Here is a 24,138-nt window from a genome sequence, read left to right as displayed (position 1 = left end):
TTGTTAAATTTTAGTTAGCTTAGTAACTAATACGTCGAAGTTGTTTTGTGGTGGCCACAGCTAGTGACAATACTGCAGCGAAGGAAACGCTCTTTTAACTAAAAATTCGCGTTTTTTTTTTTCATATTACTAACGGTTAAACGCCCTGTAAAGCAGCCTGCCGCGCTAAGTGCCTCTCTGGGAGATCTATGGAAACAGCGAAAAGCCAGAAGAGCTAGATGTTGAAAGTTATGCTCCGTATGAGAGACAGAAAGCTCTGGCATGAAACGTAAGCACCACCACACACTTAGTTTTTTTTTTTTAAGACGCACACTAGTTGTCACAAAATACACTATGCACACGAACACGAAATCATACAAAATGAGACCCACGCAGTTACAGCACTCGGCTTCAGTAGAGATACCCTGAAAAGAAACGTGAATCACAGTCGTGACGCGAGGCATTTGGCTCGCGCGGATCTTCGAAAAAGAACATAACATTTCCCGCTAGTGGACACACGCTCAGAGCCACCGAACTTGCGCGTAGTTTGGCAGCTCGAATATGGACATTGGGCACTCGGCGTAGCCGGTGTCGCACTCGCCAAGGGTCCGGCCGCGTTTGGACGCCTTGTAGTACTCGTCCAGGAACGATAAGTTGTAGTGCTCCTTGGGGATCCTGCGAGCGCAGTGATTGGCATGCTACGAAAGCTGCTTTCGGCGATATGCGATGCGAAGAGACAAACAGAAAGGCAGCCCCGAAAAAAGATTATTATCGGCCGTCATCCATGAAATATGCCATTGTGGCACAACAGGAAGAAACAGTTGCCGATTCTACGCATTCCTCTCCGCGCAGTCAGCGAAAGGCATTCCTACGGCTCGTGATCCAAAGACCCCACCATACCTACGTCTTCAGGCTTTTAAACTTAATCCCGAATCACTTCAACGCTGCAAACAGATTTGCCTTCAATATCCAGACAATCTGAACTCTGAACACGAGCGCTGCAATTACAAGTTGCTACGAGTTTTGTAAGCATAAATGTTGTGTCATTATGAATTAAAAATGCGCCTAATTTTGAGCGTGACGCAACGGCAGACGACTCCAGTCACATTTCTTTTTTCTGTGCATTTAACGATACCGGGCATTTGTAGTGCCATTTTGTCCTCCATTATGCCTACGCTGAATTCTGCGTTGAAATAAACTGCAACGGGTCTAAGATAACTCCGGCGCAACAATACACCTTCCCCCACTTGACGAATGCTATTAGTTTCCCTCCTACGAAGAGAAGACTTCAGACTGTCTGCAGGGCACGACTTTTCTAAGACTGGTTTTTGGAGTAAAACCTAATTAGTTTTTGGAGTATAACGAGTGACAACACCAAAACCATATAGGCTAGCATATATGCAGACGGAATGCGCCACAAGCCCACAATATATACGGCATTCATCCAATGCACTCACGTGAAGAGTGCTTCGGCGACGTCCCCCAACAGACCAGGTATCCTGGGCATGGAGGCCACCTCGCAGAGAGACCTCTTGACGCACGCCTCCCCGTCCAGTCCAAACCGGCGCAGGAACCAGGCGAGGCCCCGGTACAAGGCCCAGCGGTCGTGTCCAGGCTCCAACGAGCGCATGTTCACCATCAGTTTTCCCGGGTCCGGCACGACCACCTCAAAGGGCACCGCGACGCCGATGTTCGAGCCAATCAGAGGAGTGCCCGTAGGCACCAGCGTCTTTAGGCCTGGTACGATCGTCACCGAACCGAAGAAAGGAAATGTGTGCTCACTGGAACCGGAGTGCCACAGGAGGAGCAGAAGTAGCCAGAAGAGGTGCATCTTCCGCAAAGCGTGGTCGCTCAAGAGCCGACCCGAGACGTGACCAGGGGACAGCCGTTGTTCGTACCACGTCTGCGATGACATGACCAGTTTTGCGACAACCACCAAAAATCACTCAAGTATGAAGATCGCTTGCTGCCCAGCGCTAGAGTCAGTTCCGCACCACATGCCAGCGAATGATCGGTATCCGAATGTTGCAGCTTAAAGCTTGAATCTACCATGCATGATGTAGTAGATTCCGAATAAATATCGACCTTGAATTCGAAGAGTAGCCATTGTGTTTTAGTTTTTGCTGCTGCGTGATCTCTTAAAAAGTGGCTTCTTCGCTTTTCTAATTAATTCCGTTGCTTCAAAAGGAAAAGAAAACAGGAAACGAAAAGTTATCATTATCAATATCGGAATGCGCGGTTAAACGAGACTTTCGCAAGCCCCCGCTAGACAAACAACATGAGCGATCAGCCAATTTATTTTTTAGGCTCCGGAAGTGAATAAGTAAACAAAAATGCGCGTGGCAGCTTTCGGCCTCTGGCATCGGTAAAAGAGGGGAAGCATTAAGGCTATGCTGACACTCTCGAGTGAAAGCTGTCGCGTGCTTACTGTTTGCACCAGTGTGTCTTACCGTTTTTGATCGTCATGATCTCAAAACCAGAGCACAGGTCATACCTAGGGACCCCTTGGCGGTGCTCTGCGATGTGGTGTATCCTCTAAGTTGCGCAACTTCTCAGTAGTGTCGTCCGGAGGTATACCCTTCAGGGACGCACCAAACGGTCGTCCACAGCAGCGCAGGGAGACATCGGTGGGGCGCTCCGGCGAGGATCGTCTTTATAGACCTCCGCTAGGGCTGGGCCCCACGGTCTGGAACGCTTGACCGAGTTGTCTTTGGGCGCAAGGGATGGGCTCGCGTGAGAAGCGGATGGACCGCATGTCCACCGGGGCCAACACTCGGCCTGACCGCTCTTTCTGCCTTCTCTCCGCAGTCGAGGCTTGCGTGAGATGCGCTCTCAATGGGAAGAGCAAGGGACGAGCGCATGCGAAAGCATTCGAAAGCGAGCGGCCTGGCACGCAACACGGAGGACAAAGTGGAAGCGGACAATGATTGAGAGGCGTTCACTGAGGAAGTTGATGGTTGCGTTATTCGCATTTTGCTGTCACTTCTTGCCTTCTGCGCCGGCCGACAGAAGATAAAAACGGGGCGCGGATTTCTTTATGCCCATGGTTGCGCTGTCTGAGTTTGGTAGAATTAAACGCAAAGGAAAAAAATAGAAAAAGGGAAGCATAGAAGCAGCTCGCTAAGCGTGCCGCCTGGACAGTATTGTACAGCTCCTCCTTATGCTACTGTTCATCCTCACATTTTTGCATCACCGCATTGTTGGTAGTCTGTGCGGCGCAGATAAAAGAGTGCGTCGCTTCGTGTGTAGGCGAATTTCACGCCAAGCGAAGTTTCTGAACTACATGCTACTTTTCCTAGACTTAAAATGTTGGCACGCTTTTTTGCGCTGACATCGAAAATAATATAGCGCATATGCATCGCGGGGGACTGGCCAAGAATGCATTCGGAGCTCCTGTTCTCCTTCCTTTCTTTGACGCTACCCCGCATGGGAACTGGAGAAATTCGCTGCCCGCGTCTCCAAATCAGCGCAGAGGGTGCGCTGTTAGCGGAGCGTCTATGAATCGACTGCGTAATGGAGCCAAAGAGTGTCAAAAGAAGCATGACGATGACCTGACATATAAATACGTACTAGCTAGTTAACATTAATCGAGAAACATCACCGCAGCGTTTATAGATCGGTCGAGCGCACGTGCGCACCGGGGAACCATCACGAGGTGAGGGGAAAGAGCCAGAAAAGGTTTACAAGAAAATATTTTTTTTTCTTCGAAAGCAGCTGGTGGGGCGAGTCTTACAGCTCATTGTAGGAGTTGTAACCATTGGCGCCTGAAGTTTGCTGACAATACAATTATCGTAAGAAACAAGGGACGACTTGAAAGGTAAATTGTGGAGACAGTCGCCGTCCTACGCTCAGCCCTGGGTGAATGTTCTGGCGTGCCTTCTTCTCGCATACTAAAAAAATAAGTGTTGTTCAGTTCCACGTGATAGCTCTTAGTCTCTAATGCCGTGCTCTGTGTTAATGTGTGATGTCTGTACCTCCCCCCCCCCCCCCCTTCCCCCAACGCCCCTGGCGGATCGCACAGGACCGAGAAGCATCCGGGCACCCTCCAAAGTGCATTTGGAAGGCGATAAAATTAAAAGTGAAATGTATAACCAGTAGTGCAAACACATATTTGTCACATCACATGACATGAGTGTCTGTGCATTTTTTAATCTTTCCTTCTGGATGCAGACAGCTATTATGTTTTCTTGACCGTTCATTCGAGTTTTCACCCTCGCCTCGTGGCTATTTTGTGATGCGCACGAGCTTGGTGTATAAAAGCTGGGCAGGTGTTTCAATAAATGTTCACCTGCTAGTTCCACTTCGTATTGCCTTGGCTCTCTCAATTGTCTTGTGTCATTTGCAGTTCTTCGGCCCTAGACTGGTACTGTATCAGAGAGTAAACCGGCTACTGTTCTCTGGCTATTGCTTCCAAATATAGCAACCTCCTCTGCTTGTTTTAGATTCGCCGCTCTAAATGAGTCCGTCTACCCGAGTTCCCTAATGTATAACCACCACTGCGTAATGTCCTCTGGGTGATGGTACGGCTACATCAACGTAAACCCCAGAACAGGAGCCAAGCCGTCTTCCATGCGTTTTGGCATGCGTCTTTCTTCCTTCATGTGTTTCCCAAGGCATATTACGAGGGAGTCGGGGCACCAAGAGTTTGGTGCGCCAAAGCTCTGGGATGTGCTGTGTGTGTTCAGGTTTGCAGTCGTATTGAATGCACAGGCGGTAAAACAGGCAGCGCCCCGGGGCGGTCTGCATAAGCCGTGTGTACAGATTTGTGAGGTGCGCCACCCTGAGCTCTTGAATAAAGTTAACGACCCCCCAAGGCAGAGTTTCTGATTGGAAGTGCTAATGGGCAGATCTAAGGCGCGTGTGATTACTTTCCCCGAGGATTGTATCAGCCCAGCTGCCGTCATGTTTAGTCATTCTTAAATATGGAGTAAAGACTACTAGTTACACAAGCGTGGGCGAGCCAAAGCGCGGCTCTAACTCGTAACCATCCGCGTTTAAGACTCGGCGGATCATACACCCTATCGTTCCCCAGCTTAGCGTAACTTGACCAACATAGTTCCGTTATTGGTTGTGTTATGTATGAGAAGGCCCAAGATTCGGATCTCGGAGACCTCCTGGATGGAGCCCCCTGATAGTCAAGTCCAGAGATCGTCCTGTCTTTGAAGTTTACTTGGATATGTAGGAGTTCTGATTCAGCTGGAGTGCACTGCAATCCGTTTGAAGTTTACTTGGATATGTAGGAGTTCTGATTCAGCTGGAGTGCACTGCAATCCGCACTGAGTTGCATTTAGGAGCAGACAATGGACGTGGCCTGCTGGAGACGATCGTCCATGTCGCCTATACTGCCCTGATTTGCCCAAATGTCATCGGTGTATACCGTAGGATGTACCCCCTTCACCTGTGCCAAGGCACGCGGGAGATTCATCATAGCTATGTTGAAAAAGTAGCAGGGAAAGGGCCCTTTGCGGGGTCCCCCACGTACCCATTTTAAATGATCCATGCTCCTCATCGTCTATGCGGAGGATTGCCTGCCTATAAGAGAGGAAGTTCCTGATGTATCTAAAGGTTTTCCTATCACAGTGAGCGCCGCTTAAGTTGGTCAGAAGTTTAAGGAGGATATCCTGTGAAGACATATGTGGCCTGAAACCAAACATGATATCCGCGATGTATCCCTTACTTTCGAGGTATCTCTAACCATGGTTTCCATGAGTTTGCCTACACAAGAAGTTGATATCGATCTGAGGTTATCCGTGCTAATTTGCTTGCCGGGTTTGGGCATGAAGGTGACTAATGCTGCTTTCCAATCGATTGGGAGCGGTTGGCCGTCCAAGATTGCCTTAATGTATTCCAATAGGTGCTGAAAGGTATCATCCTACAGATTTGCCAGAAGTGTTACCGTGATATGATCCGGGCCCGGGGCGGTACCCCTGCGCATTTTGAACAGTGCTACTTTCAGATCATGCATGGCAAATGGAGCATCGAGTTGATGGTTTTCCCTTCCCGCGTATTCGTATGCAGTCCTATCCGCGGTCAAGCGTGCGGTATAGGTATTTATTGCAAACAGCATCGACTAGCTGGGAGCTGTTTCCCTGAATGCCGTGCAAAGCCCAGCGGAGCTGTTTTTGTCTCCACTGGTTTGCGTGAGGTCAGTGAGACTTCGAAAGAGGAGCCATGCCCCCTTCGAATTCATCTGTTGCGCTGCAGCGTTGCATCGCTTTGTCCCGCTTGAGGCGTTGAGTTGCACCGCGCATTCCGCTTCTTGCATAGCGAGCTCAGCTATTCGAAGCTTGAGCTTGCGGTTTAGTTTGTTTTTCTGCCAGCATTTTGTTAAATTCCTGCCGTCCTCCCAAAGGTGGAGGAGGTGGTTATATACTGCAGGAAGGCCTTCCGTGGTCTGTAGAATTTTGAGACACTTTGAGTGTGTTGCAGCGAGCTGTTTTGCCCAATCTGTGTATCCTCCCGCTCCCAAAACAGAGGAAATTGCCTGAGAGCAAAAACCTGTCCACTTTGTGAGCTTGGCTTGGCTCCACGTTCTGCTGGCTGCTTTAGCGAAAATAGTGAATTTGAAGAGACAGTGATCGTCACCAAGCGTCTCATGTAAGTTTGCCCATGTTGCATGAGAAAGATTTTTAACCAATGTTAGATCCGGGTATGCATCCCGTTTTACTGCATTTCCAACTCTGGTGGGCTGCATCGGGTCTGTAAGGAGAGATAGACGGGGAGTTGAGATGAGTTCTGTGAATTTGCAACCTTTGGGGATTTCATGAGTGTAGCCACAGTGGTAGCTGGGGGCGTTAAAGTCACCCACGATCACTAAAGGGTGCTTATCCGCTTCCTTAATTACTTTGGTTGTGGATGCCAGCCTGTACATCTCTCTGTGACTATGCAACGCAGAACATGAGCGCGCGCGCACGAGATGACAGATGCACGTTTAGAAGCTCACAGCTTGCCATGTCTCGTTATGCTCAAATGCGAGCCGCAGAAAGCAGTCTCCAAGCACAATGAGCCTGAAATAAAATGCGAACAGCGCTCGCGTGCACACATGCACACACGCGCCCACATGCACACACGCGCCCACAACAGCCGCCACGGTGGCTCAGTATTGTTAAGGCGCTCGGTTGCTGACCCGAAAACACGCATGAACACACACACGCACGTGCACGCCGGCATACACGCACACACACAATTAAAGAACATTGCTTCTTCACTAAAACAGCTTCAGTTTTTAAAGCATCGTGGCGCCATCTCACTGTCCATGAGACAGACTAGCAAACGGACAAAATGACACAACACGGACAGAGAATAAAAAATTCTGTTAAAACAGGTTTCAAAGACAACAGACATTTCTTTTTATATTTTCTGTGGCAGCGACAAGCGCCTGCCCTCGGGCCTTCCCATTTGCTTGCAGCACCCAGCAGGACGGCAACGGAAGCAGACAATCTTATGCTCGCAGCTTGCAGTTGACAGACAGAGACTGCAAGGGTCAACAGTTGCTGCTTTTACTAAGTAATCTACAGGTGCAGGTTGATCAGGGATCCATTCTGCGGGCCATCCACACAGGCGGAAAGATGTCGCTGCCAACTTGGCGGGCACGCATGCGTGCTTCCTCGGGATCCGGCTTCGCCTCCAGGTGCCTGCGGAAGATGTGCGAAAGAGACTTCCTGCACACTAGGTGATGAAAAACCCTAACAGCATGACAGCTCAGTGGCAGATTTGAGACCTGCATCAAAGCCTACAATAAAGTCCTCTGAAGCACCTTCATGACTGGGATGATCTGCAGTATACTATTGAAGAAAAGGCTGCCCTGTTCAAACAATACGAGACACCTTCATTTTTCTGACATACAGGGGGCAGTTGAGTTTCTGCCTCCTGTGATGGTGCAGGGTATTTATATGTTACTTGAGATCTTCCTACGTCAAGTTATGGAAGGATACACTGGCGCTAGTCGCATGGGATAACTGACTACTGACACTGTAGACTAGCAAGCATGATGAGGGAAATTGTCACAAAAGTTTCAAAATGCCAAAGGCAGTCAACAAAAGTTGGAATCATCAGCCAACATCACTGCTAAGCAGTAATTTCTTGCCTAAAACCAGTACATAGGTGTCAGTCTTTTGCACTACGCCAAGCAATCACAGCCCGGCACAAGGGGTGCACACCACTGTTAAAATGTCGCATTGTTCAGAATGATGCCCGTGGTTGAGAGTCCAGGATCAGTGCGATAAATTTCAGGATTGACTACATAAAGCACGGTGTTTTTATATACTGAAGAGCACTGGGTACTCAAACAAAAACATTTCCACACTACTTGGGTCTCCTCAACTGTTTATGTGTTACTCTTCGCAAAGGCATAGTCAGGTTAAAGGACTCTATCAGCGTCGTCGCTTCATTTACGTTTGCACCAACATTACGATGGACCCGTTCCCAATTCTGACAACGAAGTTCTCACGAAGAACTGTGGCCTGTATTTATAGACCTGAAGCCCACACAGTGTGCAATGTTTCTGAGGGCTGAGGCGGTGGGTCTGCCAAGAAAATCCTAGCGCCGATGAGTCGGCAGCTTTGTTGTCACCGCCAAGCCACAGTCATGGCTGATGTGCAGCAACTGGTACGTGAGGGCATATTTAAATTCTGTAATAACAGTCCTCATAGGGCTGGATATGTAGCACAGAGTCTTGGTACATCGACAAAGCGAACACGCTGAGCACTGCGTTTTCTAACGTGGAGGTGCATTGAACATTGACTATACACAGCTCTTTTTCCTTGTCACAGTTGTACGCTGTTGCACGAACTTTGTCCAAGAAGCACTTCGTGAGGCACTTAGAGGTCCTCAGCTGCTCCGCCTTTGTAAACCGAGGCGCTTAACGAAGCAATGCGGGCACGCAGAATGCACAGCCATGAAGCACCCTAAAACATAGCGAAACTCAGCTGGCTACTTGTTGCGCCGCCGATTGCAGGTTTTCTTTGACTTCCAACAATGAGGTTGTCTTTTTTCCGTCTTCGCGTGTGATAAAAGTGCTCTAGTGGTTTTAAAACAAAACTTATACACTATACACTTTAATATCGATCAAACACGTAACCTTCATGCAAGTTTGACAGCCTCAGAGATCTCATACGTCTTTCCTCCTATTTCATCATCATGCTTGTACTTGCGAGATTGGCCTGTGGCAGCGATGCCTGTATTTTAGTTCTCGTTCTTTTCTACCTTACAAGAACTTTGTTTTCAGAAAGGGTGGTGTTTTTGTGTTTAGGAGCTGGTATTCTATCAATACAAGCCAACTTCAATTTCTCCTTAGTGTCCCTTTAAGGGTATGACGCGATAGCTTTAGTGGGTTAATGCCTATATATATGCAGAATTGGTCATTCTCTACTTAACATTCACAGATTGTGGCCAGTACTCATACCACTACCAGTGCAGTGGCGCAGTGCTTAAGCGATATGCCCCTGCACTGGGAGGTGGCTGTTCCTATCACAGCCACCCGCAGGGATTGTGCGACCCATGTTGCTCTTGCCGAGCAACCTCTTACAAGACAAGAAATCAAGACCACAATATTATTGTTTGGGGTTGGTACACCTAGAGTAGTGCTTTTGCACTACAACCTTCTATGTGCGGCCAGCGTTACCCTGTCTCTGACATTTCGAGCTAAGTGGGTGAGGGGAATTCGATGCCGTCGACGGCCAGCAAAACCCTGGCCTTGCTCTGCCCCCTTGACGGAGAGGTGAATGGGGCTAGCCATGCACCCACTACCACAAATGGCTCATCAATGCTGTCGATTTCTTTGCCTTCACGGAGGCCAGGAGCGCTCGTACCAGCCTAGCAAAAGCTCCCCCCCCCCCCGGGGGAGGTTTGCACTCCCGCACTGAAGCTGCCCTGGTGCCCAAAGGCATGACATTCCGGTGACGTGCATAATTCTATGTTCGAGAGAGCAAGAATTCTTGCACGCGTGAATCCCATGTTAGTAATCATGCAGACAGGTCAACTCTCTTGTCCTTTCCTATCCTGCTCCCCCTCATGCCCTTAATACTGAGACATTTGCAGTCTATTTCACAGCAAGTAATAAAAGAGGCCATCGCGTCTAAACCTTTCCGAATGAAGTGATATCATTCTGCACTGGAGCGCATTCATCAATCAGTGTCACCATAGTCGGATGCAACTCAAGAACAGGGCGGCAGATGCCTTCAAAGGAGGCCCTCTAGCAGTGGCATGGACCAATTTTTATTACAGGGCAATTAATCCAATTGAGCCTTGGTTAATCCCCTTCAATCTTTCACCGCAGGTACAAGGGGATTAACCACGACGTCAAGAGAATCAGTCAACGCAATTTGCCCCTTTCGAGAGACATTTGCCGCATCGTTCTTGTGTTGTATCCGAATACAGATTTCGCACGAGCTGCACACACTGATCATGAATTTCTTCGAAATGAGATGAAGCATTACAGAGCTGAAAAATCTTACCGCGTGTCTTAAGACAAGCAAACCTGCAGACGTTTATCAGCCGCCACCTCGATGCATATCCAGTTCGTGTTTTCTAAGCGAAAGAGGAATGAGCAGGGACTCGAAAACGCATGCCAAAATTTTGCCGGATTGAAGTTCACTTGCGCATATGACAAACAAAGTATATCATAGAAGACAGTGTTTCGAAGCTAGTTTTTATTAGTTCATTTACTGCAAACTTTGGAACATTAGGAACGAATGCCACATGACAGTCATGTTTGTTGTAAGTGGGCTCCAATGGTCACTGACAATTTTAAATGGCGGCAAGAACTAAAGTTATGTCCACTCGGATAACCACAGCACGGCGCCACTCAACTCAAAAGCAGTGCTTTTAGAGCAGTTTTGGAAATTTTCCCAGTTTTTATCAGGATGGCACAGCGTATCTGGTTCCACACAGTTCGGCACATTTGGTGCAAGGGTGGTGTCACTACCACATTGTCATCAGCATCACAAAATGGTGGCTTGATATACTTTTCGAGTTGATAGCGTTGATGTCGCCATTTTGCACCTGCGAACATGGTTACCAATAGGACTTGCGAGCATGTCAAGCGTCAGCAAGGCGCCGACCTGGATTTGAACCGACATAGAAGCATCGTTGCAAAGACGTGCTGAGTTCACTGTGACACCAGATTAAAAAAAAAGGTGATCTTATGTGTAAAGGCGAGTGGCAATCTGGCCGCCTTAAGTGCACTTAGTGTTCCTGAAACTTGTGCGCGTGATTGGAGGAAACAAAGACAAGTTTTTGCCAGCAAGTCAACTCTGAAGGGCTTTAACGCGCTGAAGAAGGTCCAGCTTCTACAAACGCCAAGCAATAGTATGAAGCTTGTCTCGCTGCAGGACATTGCAGGATGGGTGAAGGATGCATGGTAAACAATCTCGCCTGCCATGGTCTGCAAGGCTTTCAAGAAGTGCAGAATTTGAAATCCCATGGAGAGCACCAAGGAGGCTTCTGAAAGCAACAATGAGGGATGATGGCTTTGCTGGCCAGATGGGGAAAGGCGAGTGAGGCAGTGGTGACGCTTACTTCATTGCAACATCACAGCGGTTGCAATAAGGTTATTGTTCCCAAGTGAGAATAGACATTTCTTTACTGAAGCATGAAGATCTAGAGTGAAATATAATCGAAGGCATTGCACTTCTTGTTTTCTGACAGTGAAAAATGGGTGCGCATTACAATCGAGAGTGCATTAGAACTGCAAATATAGTACTGCATCTTAACCTGCTAGCTTGCTGCTTTGCTGACCTCAATGAGGCACAAGGGGCTCAATGATTTGGAACTCTTACAGCCACTGTAGACAATATTCCCTATCTTCACATTTGCAACCAATGAAACACATATAGTAGCATGGGGTCAAACAGCTCACAAAAAGGCACCTCGAGCCTCTCGCATGGAACAGTAGCTCGCAATAATAAGGAAAGCAAAGTACGCGGCAATTTTAGGAGCCCTAATCCCTGTGTGGCATGGTTGACTGGTTGGTCCACCTTTAATTTTCTTGGGTGCGTCGCGACAATGCACAGCTGCAATGCACTGCACAGAGAGCCATGGCGAAGCCTACTCCTTGGAACCACCAACAAACGGCAACAGCAACATGGCATATAAGCTTTTCGCAGACTCTTTGATAAATCAAGCTGACCCACGGATTCATCTCGTGGCTCAGTATGGCACACAGCATGAAGACATGACGTGACCCACAATGCAGTGAATGTGTTCATAGGCACTGTATTGGGCCTCAACATGAATAAGCAGCAGTAGGTGGCACTGGCTGTGCATTTCAGGTGCTACTACCCCGGTTTGAAGTCCTTTGCTCACAACAGAGCACAAGAACAGAATCAAGTTATGTGAAGCCCAAGAAATAACATGCATCAAATTATCCAGCACACTGAGGGGATAGTACAAATGCTTGTCCCAGCTAGACTACTGGCTTACTAGTGCTCAAGCTTCATATTGTGGTGGCATTTAGGTTTTGTTCTAAGCTGTATAAAGCTGCAGTACAGATCCGCTTTACACAGAAAAAAAACCGATGGATGCACCATCTGCAGCAATCCCAGGGTAAAAAAAAAAAATTACTTTTAGCCAAACAAGCAGCACCACCTCTATGATAGCCCTGCTAAAAAGGAGTCAGCAGGTACTTTTCCAGCAGGGGCTTCCATTGCTTGCACTCTTTGATAAAGGTTGTTTCCTCTTCTCTGTCATGAGACAGCACCATTGCTCTTTCCACCAAAAAAATCTGCGTCTTAGGTTCAGCGTCAATACAGACAACGAATGCTTCAATTCATTCTAGACGAAAAAGGTAAGTGCTGCAACCGAACAAGGTATTGGGCAAAGCCCACCCTTGCATGCTCACTGCTGTGCAAAACCTTGGCACACATGGCCTTGGAAATATGCGGTGATTCATGTGTTCGTTTTCCCTCAGTGTCGTTAGTACAGGCAAAGGAGCCCGTACGGCGTGGGTTTAGAGCGTAAACAGAAGACTGGTACAGGTATCAAGTTCCCCTTTGCCTGCTGTACATGACAGCACAGATTTTCTGGATATTCACTGCTTGGCCGCAGTTATTTATTCTGTGCAACAAGAAATAAACTATCTCTTGCTTGTGAGCCTATGCATGTGCCTCGTGTGTTTTTCTCTGCCTGCCGTTTACTTCTGGCACCTTTCCATAAAAAAAAAATGTCAAACCAACTAGCCCAGCAGTGTGTGCTAAGAGGCCAGAACAAAAAAATCTAGTCTCTATTCCTACCTGTACAGCTATATTTCGTAAACGTCTAGATGCCCTAATCCAAAGTGTCGGGTACCTGGTGTTGGCTGTGGTCCACTGACATGAGCTAAATGGTGGCAATGCCATTGTTGTGTTTCCTTGCAACTTGCCTGCTCAAAAGGTGAATACCATGTGAGCCCCCAAGTGACACATTAGCACCAACTCCTACCAATAAGTCATAAGCAAGCAGTAAGCATGGCTAACACTAGTGTCAGTTCGTCGGCTGTAATAGTTTCATAGCCCATTTACCTACAGAGACAGTCATTCAGCAAACAGCTTCCCGACTTCTGCACCAAAAACTGCATTAAATTTCGGCTTGCACACAATCCAACTTTAAGCTGCCCATTTTAACACACATCATCAAATAGCAGACAGAGCTCTTTGTCATAGACAACAGATGTGATGGGAAGTGCTATGTTCTAATTCATAAAACGCTTCAGTTGTATGAAGGCAGCCCATTAGCAAAGACAATGCAGAATAAAGTTTTGAAATAAAACCCACTCGATAGCTTGCACTCTTTCAATGGCTCACCTCACAAACAACTTGCCTGTACTTGCCAGCTCCCACACGGTATGATAACCCCACCTTCTGAAAATGGCATGAATTGGCAGAGGGTTTCTGATGGGCCCTACGAATTGATTGCTACCAAAATGGAACCTCCACAAAATAAAGGACTAGATGGTGTGTTAGCTGACGAGATGAATGGGCTTCTGCTTATCACATCAGCAATTTTTAGCATGACACATGGCTTGCTCCCCATGTCTTAAAGGAAAATTTCATTGCTACTGTCGTGCCCTCTTCTCAAGCTGCTTTAGAGCATCACCAAGGCACACCACTGCACTACTTGTACTTCCCTGGTATTTCCAGCAGTAACTCAGCAGCAGCCCTGACTACTCCTGGACCTCTGTCCCTGTATGGCACATTTTAGTCAGATGAGGCATCCCCTGCAACATTATCTTTACCTGACAGACTGATCCGCCTTCCCCTCCTTGAAGTCCTTGGCCACTTGCTCAGAGTAAACAGCATCGAACAGGTCTCTGGCTGTGAAGGGGCCTTGGCATACCTCAGCAGCACGGTACGATACATAAGGACGCAGCTGCAGACAAAGCAAGCGGTATCGATCAGAACAAAAAGTACCGGATTGGTGAACACTTAAAAAAAATGGCCATGTGGCTGCCAGACAAAATGCGTAATATAATGTGCAGTAAATTACACATGTAGACAGTTCGGTCAAAGTTATGAAGACCCCTTAACAATCCGCCCAAGCAGTTCTAGGACCTTTCTTTGATAAGCTCCTGCCATGCTCATGGCCCTCTGAAGCTCATGACGGATACTGTCCCTCTCAGTCGCTGTAACTTAGTAAAGATAGTGACAATAGCCTGACAAAAATTCATGCAAGCTGCTCCCATTTATTGCAAAGTGCCTGTGGTAATTTTGACAAAAGACTTACTCTGTCCATGAGATGCCACTAAGATAAAATAATAACTAGTTGATTAATATGCCATACCACCAGCATTTCATTAAAGAACAGAGTTGCACAAGACCGCAAACTGGCAGCTTAAGGTACCATCAAAGCACTACCTGTGCTCCAAACTCATCTCAACGCTAGGTCCTGTCGGGCATTCAGCATGCTTTTTCAGCCTCAGGTATATGAGTACTATATCTCTCAAAGTTAAAAATGTTACACTCTACACTCAGCAGAAATCTTAACGCCATAAGAACACCTTGGCCAAGACTGTGACACACTGTGTGCCTTGATTCTATCAAAATGGTATAAGACAAATAAACAGAAAAAAAAATAATTCAAGTTGAAGAACAGAAAATGTGCTCATATTGAACAGCGTGACAGATATATATGTCCAGATGCCGAAGACTGTGAGGGTACAACGTTCAAGGTGAAAAACACCTCTCCAAGCCAAGCAGTCCTTTCCTCTTCTTTTATCACACTTATCAGGATGGAAAGTCCCTACAACACTATTAAAGACAATTTTAAAGAAATTAGAAACTGACTTAAATAAATGGACACAAACTAGGTCAATCTGAGGTAACTTGTATGCAGAATGACTGACGAATGAGCTTGATAAATGCTTAAATGTCAGGGGTAGCTTGTCCAATGTCACATGAAGACATGCTCAGATACGTCAATGACAGGAGCGACACTATGAAATTCTATTACACAGGCGAAAACTAGTATTCATGGTGGCTGCACAGTGCATTCTATCATGATAATGAGCACATGGTTACTAGTAAATATGTAATCTTTTTCTTGGTTCTAAGTTAACCTTGATAAAGTACTAGCTAAATAGCAAGGAGTGCTTATCAGCTGTGTTCTCCACAATTTGAAGACCAAGTGAATGTTGTAACAGCATAAAAAAAAAAAACAATACTGAAGAGTCACAGTAGTCCGAAAGTCTGCACTGTAAGAACAAACATGTTAATACCCCTGGCCAAAGAAGGAATGCAGCACTGAGAGCTTTATAAGAACACACTAGCAATGTTAGGTAAAACACAAATTCCTTAGCATTTCAAGCCTAGACCTATCTCTGGCAATGAGGCAGAACGACAATTTTCTTCCAAAAAAAACTGTTGAGCAGGAGCTGACATATCACCAGCAAACTGTTACACAAAGAGTAATCATTCATTGATATACTTAAAATTGCGCGATTCTTCTAACATGGGACTCGACTGTAAACAAGTACTGGCGATGTCAGTGCACGTTAAAGATCCCCAGGTGGTCGAAATTATTCCGGAGCCCTCCACTACGGCACCTATCTCTTCCTTTCTTCTTTCACTCCCTCCTTTATCCCTTCCCTTACGGCGCGGTTCAGGTGTCCAACGATATATGAGACAGATACTGCGCCATTTCCTTTCCCCAAAAACCAATTATTATTATTATTAGTTCTATAATGTAGTAAAGCATCCATAGCTATTGCAGGGAGTGCCAGCGATGGAGCACCTGCTATGAAGTGCTCACCTGGCAGTCAGTAAGGTCAGGCACTATCAGTTCGGGCACCATCTCAGGTATGGGAGCACCTCTGTGCGACATGGAAGGCTCACGCACCCCATATGCTGCATAGAAGAGCAAAAAATCAAAGTAAAAAACGTCATACATCACAAATTTCAATGTGAGCAACAGCTTGCTACAGGCTAGTTTGTGCACGCTGACATCTAAAAGTAGTACAAAATAACATGGACGAAGGCAGCATCGACTCTGTCCACTTCTGTGTCTTTGTTCCGATTATTTCATGCTGCTTTTAGAGACTGAATGTAAATTCTGCCCTGGCCATCATAGTGTGTAGTTTCAGTTCCGAACTTCCAGTAATTACAATACTTACGTAATTTGTGCTCGCGCATAATTTCCGCAGCCCCAACTTTTTATCCAAATTTTTGAAAAAAACTTTTACTCGCATATTTTGTGCTCGCTGCTGCACAAGTACACCAGCATGCAAGCAGGTGCATGCAGGGCAGGCTCGGGAAGATTAGCGCGGCCACATCGCCGCGTGTGAGTGTGTGGTGTCAAAAAATATCTGTGGTTCATTTGTAAATTGCTTCCAGCAAAAAAGGTCAACTGCATGCCGTTTATCTGGCTTGCTCATGCCGACAGTCGATTTTCCGTACGAACGGCTTCAAGAGCAAACTTCTGGTAACCTCCGAAGCATGCGTCGTGCCAGAATCCGATACTGCCAAACTATTGGCTATTCCATTTTCCCCTACTCAGCCAAGCCGCACGTGAAAGTGCCATTTTCTCACCCTGTACCTCCATTTGCATCTGACATGCTGCTTAGCAATTGTGATCAACCTGCTCCAACGAGGCTGAGAGCAAAACTTAAAGCTGAATGTGGCAAATGCCGTTTCTTAAAAAAAGTTCTCAAGTATTTCGGCAATATGCTGTCGCAGAATGGGTTGAGCCTTAGACCAGGAGAGGCTGGAAGGCATCCTGCAAGCACCGAGCAACTGGAAACAGTTTCGGGCCTTTTAGGCACAGTGAATTCGATTTCTCGCTTCATCCCAAACATGTTACCACTCACAGCTCACTGAGAGAGATTCTACGAAAGGATGCTGCATAGGTCTGGGAGGGCGGTCATCAAGTTAGCTCCAAGGCTCTCCACGAGGTGCTCTCAAAGGTGCCCATTCTGGCCAGCTACCAAACGGACAAGCCAATAACATTGTCAGTAGATGCTAGCAAAAATAAAGTCGGAGCAGTGCTACCTCAAGACGGGCACTTGCTAGCACAGTCATCAGGCTCGCTGACAGAAACGCAGTAAAGGTGCGCTCAGATTAAGAAAGAAATGTAAGCTATTGTACACGGTTGTGAAAAACTCTAAGACCACATTTTTAGGCACTCAAGTGCTGTAGGGGAATCCAATCACTAGTTGCTACAAATGATCCTAAAAAAAATGTCTCAGTGCCCGCTCCATCTTTAGAGCATGAGGCTTAAAGGGACTCTGAAATTATTTTTACAGTCATAATCTAGAGGTACAGGTCTACAAACGTGGTCTTTGTGAGTATTCGAGTCAAATTCAAAAGCTGTGTGTGGACCTTACAATTTACAAATAATTTTTCAAAATTGCTGCGAACAGTAGCTAATAACCACAATATTAGCGTGACACCTCACCATGCATTCTTAGCCACCCCTACCCTGATGACAACAGTAAGCAGTCAGGCAAGTCTTCTCACTGGGCGTGACCAAGTGACCTGGGTGATATGAGGCTAAGCGGAGGGATGCAGTCCCGACCTTTTTATTTTATTTTTTTCTGGCACTTCATCGTGCATGAGTTGAGGGGTGCGAGGAGGGCCATCATTTTTAATTGCCGATATCTTCGGTATTAATGAAGCTTGGAATTTTCGCGATGCGATGATGAGAAATGGAATACCGATCGCTACTGTTCTTTTCCTAAACTAAGTAAATATCAATTCAAAGTCCCTTTAATCTGCACATGTATCCGATGTAGGTCAAGTACACTCCTGGAAAACAATTCTTTATTGCAAACGCCTTATCACGATTTCCAAATTCAGCATTGCTGACAGAACAATGCAAACATTTTCACGTAGCTGCGATTGCATCCCTTCCTGTCTCGGACAAGCGCCTCAACCAAATGATGCAAAAAAGAACCAAGATACAGTGACGGTTCAGTTATGGTAGTACACAAGCACAAAAATGGCAGGACAATAAGACTGAAGCCACTCCAGAGCTAAAACGCTATTGGAGCTTCAGAGATGAATTGCATGCTAGAGAAAGTCTTTATCTTTTGAAGCGAATGCCTCATTAACCTTCCCAAGGTGCACAGAGACGTTCTATCCTGCCTTCATGTAGCACATGGCAGCACAGCAAAGACAAAGAAACATGCACACAACACTGTTTTGACTGGGCATGTACAGTAACACAAAGGAAGAGGCACAATGCTGCAAAACATGCCAAAAAGTACAAGCCAAGAAATGTGTGACTACCGCTATTGGGTCTCGACATTCCAAGCCTACCATGGTAAATTGTCGGGGAACTGACTTTTGCCATCACGATGGCTATGAATACTTAGTTCTCGTAGACTTCTACTGATTCTTTGTTGCAATCAAAGCAGTGAAGACGCCATCAGTAAGCAATGTCATTGATGACTGCGCAGATATCTTTGCAACGCATGGTTAACCGACACGACTAGTCACTGAAAACAGCCCTACATTCTCCACACAGCAATTTCGAGACCTTATGGGTGAATTGGGCATACGCCATGCTCGATCCAGTCTATATAATCCTCGCTCGATGGTATGGCAGAATGAGCTGTTCAAGAAGCTGAATGGGTGCTGAGAAAGTGCAGATTTGGAAGCACTGATTTTTGTGCTGCCCTCTTAGAGTGACGGAACCCTTCTCGTGATTCTTGCTTGACATCTCCAATACAGAGACTAATGGGCAGACAGACTAGAACATGGCTCCCTGTGCATGCAGGGCTCTTACACCCATGGTTTGTTTCACCACAAGATGTGCAATGGCCCCTTCAATACGTCAGAAAAAAGCAATGAGTCTTCCACAACAGGCATGGAAGACCCCTTCCAGAACTTCCCATCAAAGATTTGGTTTCCTGCTACAGCTGTTCAGACAATGGAAAGTCCACGCCCATACATACACGAAACCGAAGATGGACGCCAATTACAGTATACCAGAGATCACCTTAAGTCACCACCTTCCCAAGACATTGCTGGAGCTGAAACAACTACCATCCCAAAGCCATCAGAAAACACACAAGTTAAACCACTGCACAGAAGCAAGGAAGCAGAGCCCACCAAAAAGATACCAGTGAAAAACTTGCAGCTGCCGTAATCATAAAAAAGTGGAGATGTAGTGTGTAGTTCCAGTTTCGGACTTTCCGTAATTAAAACCAGCTCACAGTGCTGCCGAGCGGCAGCTATGCTCCTGTTGTTCTTGCGACATTCTGCTCCTGATCGTGTCTGTGTAAACACAACCATGTGCAAGCCTGCTACTGCAAGACAGTGAAATAAAAAAAAACAATATAAGTTACTACTTTAGAGACGGTTGCATTAATGGCTGACTTGCATGCGGCGTCAAGGGTGGTATTGTGGTAAAACACACAGCTTCAGCAGTGCAGGCCAGAGCAAGCTTTGATAAGCGGATTTTATAGAAATGTGCAGCCCCTTCTACAGTGGTCCTGATTCACCAGCGTGGCGGCTGCTGTGATGTCACTGGAAACTATATATACCCGTTTGGTAACAAGCCATTTCCAAGTGCACTAGTGCCACTTCAAGAAGGAGCAGCCCATAAAGAATGGTAGAAATAATTGCCTTATTCGCATCTTCCTCCCTTCTTATAATGGGTCTGTAATTTGCTGTTCCTGCAGCTCAAGCCACCACCCGGCCTCTCCTGTCGGCTTGCAACTCCAAACACCCCTCCAAACCTCACCTGTGGTTGGGAGGGGCGTTCACAAATGCTTATTCCCATCTATATGCAATGGCAGACTTTCCAACGTTTCAGCACTGTAGGCGCTTTCCTTTTTTACCCCAACGAAGGAGTTCGCCCTGTAAACACTTCGCCTAGCACACACTGCGAAGTGTATCCCCACTTCGCATTACCTATAGTTGTAACTAATGCGTGGTGGGTATGAAGCAGCGACTACCCCTGTCACACGGGCACTTTCGGTCCTCATTGAGTCAATGCTCATCGAACTGAATGCAGATCGACGGTTGTGGCACGGCCACTTTCAAGCGCAATCGAGATCGATCCTGCTTGACTCGATGTCGATTCCTCAAGAGTGCTTAAGGTTCCAAGCACAATCGAAAGGACTCTCGCTCTCACGAAGCTCACGAAGAACAAACATCACCACAGGCAACTGAAGCTGGCCACGGGCACCTCCCATTCTTGCGGCGATCTTTGTGACGATTCCCAGGCGTTCTCCCAAGACCCAAAATCACGGTCTTGCTAATCGCAGGTTCGGAGCACGCCGCAGACAAGGAGTTCAACGAGTTGGCTTACTCTCAATGACGCGATCCTTGCGAATCCGATCATGGAATGTCCCTCGAATGTTGTGCACGGGAAACTTGCGGAAGTTTCGTTTTCCCAGGCACTGGCCTGTCGTGGATAGGTACCTGACCTGTGACCATGTAACATTGACAGCGTGCTTCAGCGACGAATTCATTGCGCGCCTGGTTTCAGACTTAACCGCCGCCACATGCACACTACGCTCGAAAAGACACGACCTCACACAACTACAGACCACCGCTAGCCACCGATTGTATTTGACACCGATGCCGCTGCCTGTTCTCAGTGTTTGCGACATAGAATTTCTTTAGAAACTCTATGCAACTAATCATAAAATTTTGTGTTCAGTCAGATTAATGCAATCCTTTGAAATATAGGTAACAAATTGAAAATTATTCGAAGGGTTATCCGCAAAATAACTTCAGCAGTTGTAGTTTTTTTGTTTGTTTTCACTATTAAAACTAGATTTGAAGTACTCACTCGACAATATCTTGCCATTTTCTTTATTAATTTTGAGTGATATAACAAAAGTTAGGACTAGATTATTTCCTTAAATTACTTTAACATTCTTGCGAAGCGTTGTTAGCGTTGCCCCTAGAAGTTCTTGTTTTTCCCTAGGATTTTAATGGAGCGAAATGAAACGGTTGGGCAAGACAGAGTGCAATGTAGCTTTTTCTGAACCGGTAAGATCAGAGCCTAGCGACGTTTCCTTCGTCACCAGTTTATATTAGCGCATATTATGATATGCATAGTAGCTACGACGTCAAACAAACGGCAGGCAACAATAGGCCAGTAGAAAGCCCGAGCATCCATTGACGCTTCATGTTTTTTTTTTTTGTGTGTACTCCCGCCGTTTCTTAAGGTCTGCGCCTGTTTACGCGGTTAATATCAGACGTGTAACTGTGCCCGTCGTTCCTGACCATTTTGCAATCGCAGGAGAGGCACACGTCGCCAAAAAAGAACAAAACGCCCGAGAATGAAAACAACGACGTAGCAGACAGCGCACGCGGAACCGGCAAACGAAGGTACATTCCCTAGTCTAGGGAATTCAAATATGCCATTCGAGCACTTACTGCGCGACTCGCGTACTATCGGCGCAGGGCCAGTGCGTTGTGTCGGGCCGATTTTTGTTGCAAACGTTTCGGGCCCGGGTCATAACTTCGGTGCTGATCGTCCTCGTGCCGTGAGCCGCAGTGTGACGCTCAATATGCGCGGCTGGTGATGTCCACGGTCGAGCTGATGGCTCCCCAAGGAGGCGGCGGCGACCGGTCATCGGAAAGCGGCGACAGCCAGGCGCTCAAGCGGAGCGCCAGCGGATCGCAGGAAACGTGAGTTGCCCGGGCGTCGGGGTACGACGACGCCGCCGTCTCGGCGCTGTGTCGCGCCGCGGGCCGCGGTCGGGTTGAACGTGCTGTGATCGGCAGCTGCGGGCGTCGTGTCTGGGCCCCTCCGCAGGCGCACGTGCGGCCCTGCCGCCAAGGACGCTCGCGCGCGCTGCTCGACCGGCCCTCCAGCTGACCGGTCGAGCACGGCCTTGGCTTGGACGCGGTGCCGCGCTGTCAGTCTGGCAGGCCGGTGGGCACCGTTTTTTGGGGCCAAACGCCGTTGGAGAGTTTTGTCTCGGCCGACGCTTAACGACGGAGACACTTCAAAGCTATCTGAAGCCGCCACGATAACGGATAGCTTGATCTAAGTATGTCCGTCCAAGTGGTGGCAGAGGTAACCGTCGAGTCGCGAGAGGAATCCGACTGCATTGTCTCGGTGAGGAGAAACACGTTAGCCTCATCGGTGTGGTCCAAGAGTCTCGTAGTACGAGCGATTGCAAGTTTGGGCACTTGCCCGATCTTAGGTTTGCAACATCGCATATCCACCGTGGTGTCGCCGTCACTGACTTCGCAGATGTGTTAATCGTCGCGGCGAAATGCCAGCGGCTTTCCCGAGCATGTGACGGTTTTGTAACAAAACGCGGTGAAAGCGCACTTTCGGTGTGTTTGCATGTGTCGTGATCGGTATGCGAGAGCCGCGTACGTAAAAGAAACCAAGGATACGTTCCGGAGTTCGGCGTCACAAACAAGGTTTTGCGCCGGCGCCTCCTTGAAATCGCTGTTGAATATTAAGGAGGGTATTGCCGAAGGACCTTTGAAGCTGCTTTGCGCCTGCTACCGAAGGGAGGTAGCGCAGAGTGTCTTGCGTTTCTTTTAAAAGTTACGCGAATATGCTGAAGAAACAGCGGGTTGCTGTGAGCGTTTGCGTTACATCTTGCTGCACTGCGTTATCCATAGCTGCGTTGATTTTTAACGAAATCATTGTTCTGTAGCCCAGGTGGTATGAATCCTTTGCTACGATAAAAGTTCGAACGCGCCACGGTCGTGCTTATCACGCGCGTTGTGTGAACTTCTCGTAAGCCATGAACAGCGAGCGAGGCGCTAAACATAGGCAAACGGGATCGTTTACTAGCGGTTTTTCCCTTTCGAGTGGAGAGAGCGTTGTGTTTGCTTGGAGGGCAAAGATAGCGCAAGGGCGAAGTTCACTAAGGAGATGCGAGTTACACGGTCGTGCTCTGTAGCAGAAATTAAGACAGAAACCATACCAAACGTTCACTCCGGAATAAATATAGAACCAGGACATTTATATCTGCAGATGTTTCGAAGGCATTTTCCGTACATGTTCGATCCGGAAGCCACATGCGACGAGCAAGGAAGCCTTTCCGCGTTTGCTGTGAGCTTCCAGGGTTTCCTTAGTAAGCATGTAGCGTTTTATATGGAAAACGAGATTCATTGACGTGGCACTGCGCCGAATCCGCGTGTAGGTTGAGTCACAGTGGCTTATATAATTGGTAGGTATTCGCTTCTAAGACCCGCACCGAGCTATAAAAAGTACCGTTCCGGATTCATTTCGTCCGCATGACCTCGTCGTTTTTAGCGCGTTCCTTAGTTTTGTTCATCGCTGTTTGTGAATCTAGGCTTCGCCAAGGTACACGCGCCTTAGCCGGGTGCCGAACCCGCGACCTCGTCTACAACATCGATGTGCACTGAACAATCGTAGGTGGTGCAGGTAACGCTGACCGCACTGCCTGCTGCTGTGTTGAATCGACAACGTTGCGTGTGTAGCGTTAATGCCGTCCATTTTTAACCTCGCGTTTTGTGTTTCTTTGTGCAGCAAACCAATCCGCACATTTCTTAATGCGCCGATCGCGCATCGATTGCTCTGCGATAACCTTGTTCTGCGATAAGGAAAACAATCGAAGCGCGTAGCCTTTCGTAATTCCGTCCCGTCTTATCCGCGATCGCTGCGGCCTTTTAAGCAGCTCCAGCAATGAATAAGTATAGTGGAAATATCCAACTTCAAGACAGCACGCTGGTACAACTGGTTTGCGGGAGGGCTTCCCGCTTGTTGCGGCTTGAAACGAGTGGGAATCTGATTACGTTT

The 24,138-nt window shown here is 47.4% G+C and overlaps 3 protein-coding genes across 5 annotated transcripts in view; 1 reads left to right on the top strand and 2 right to left on the bottom strand.

Annotated features, from left to right (window-relative positions):
• Positions 1 to 373: 373 nt before the first annotated feature.
• LOC144136349 (uncharacterized) lies at positions 374 to 1,894 on the bottom strand. Its single transcript, XM_077668607.1, has 2 exons — positions 1,437 to 1,894; positions 374 to 654 (listed from the first exon to the last, which is right to left on the bottom strand). The coding sequence occupies exons 1-2, from the start codon at positions 1,892 to 1,894 to the stop codon at positions 501 to 503; spliced, it is 612 nt and encodes a 203-aa protein (XP_077524733.1). The 3' UTR covers positions 374 to 500.
• Positions 1,895 to 7,462: 5,568 nt separating this feature from the next.
• mRpL41 (mitochondrial ribosomal protein L41) lies at positions 7,463 to 20,970 on the bottom strand. The gene is made up of 4 exons (XM_077668608.1): positions 20,704 to 20,970; positions 16,201 to 16,295; positions 14,189 to 14,322; positions 7,463 to 7,613 (listed from the first exon to the last, which is right to left on the bottom strand). The coding sequence occupies exons 1-4, from the start codon at positions 20,864 to 20,866 to the stop codon at positions 7,508 to 7,510; spliced, it is 498 nt and encodes a 165-aa protein (XP_077524734.1). The 5' UTR covers positions 20,867 to 20,970; the 3' UTR covers positions 7,463 to 7,507.
• Positions 20,971 to 21,753: 783 nt separating this feature from the next.
• The window catches only part of GramD1B (GRAM domain containing 1B), a 111,963-nt gene continuing 109,578 nt past the window's right edge, over positions 21,754 to 24,138 (top strand). The window contains exon 1 of one of the 3 annotated variants that reach the window (XM_077668593.1): positions 21,754 to 22,037. In XM_077668593.1, the coding sequence (XP_077524719.1) occupies positions 21,931 to 22,037 (107 nt within the window). In that variant the 5' untranslated portion in view covers positions 21,754 to 21,930. The remainder of the gene's footprint in view (positions 22,038 to 24,138) is intronic. The other 2 variants (XM_077668598.1, XM_077668595.1) reach the window with 2 other exon arrangements.

Source organism: Amblyomma americanum, chromosome 6 (genome assembly GCF_052857255.1).
Source record: "Amblyomma americanum isolate KBUSLIRL-KWMA chromosome 6, ASM5285725v1, whole genome shotgun sequence".
NCBI classification, from domain to species: Eukaryota; Metazoa; Arthropoda; class Arachnida; order Ixodida; family Ixodidae; genus Amblyomma; species Amblyomma americanum.
Note: the sequence above shows the minus strand (reverse complement) of the source record. Positions and strands in the feature narration are given on the sequence as shown.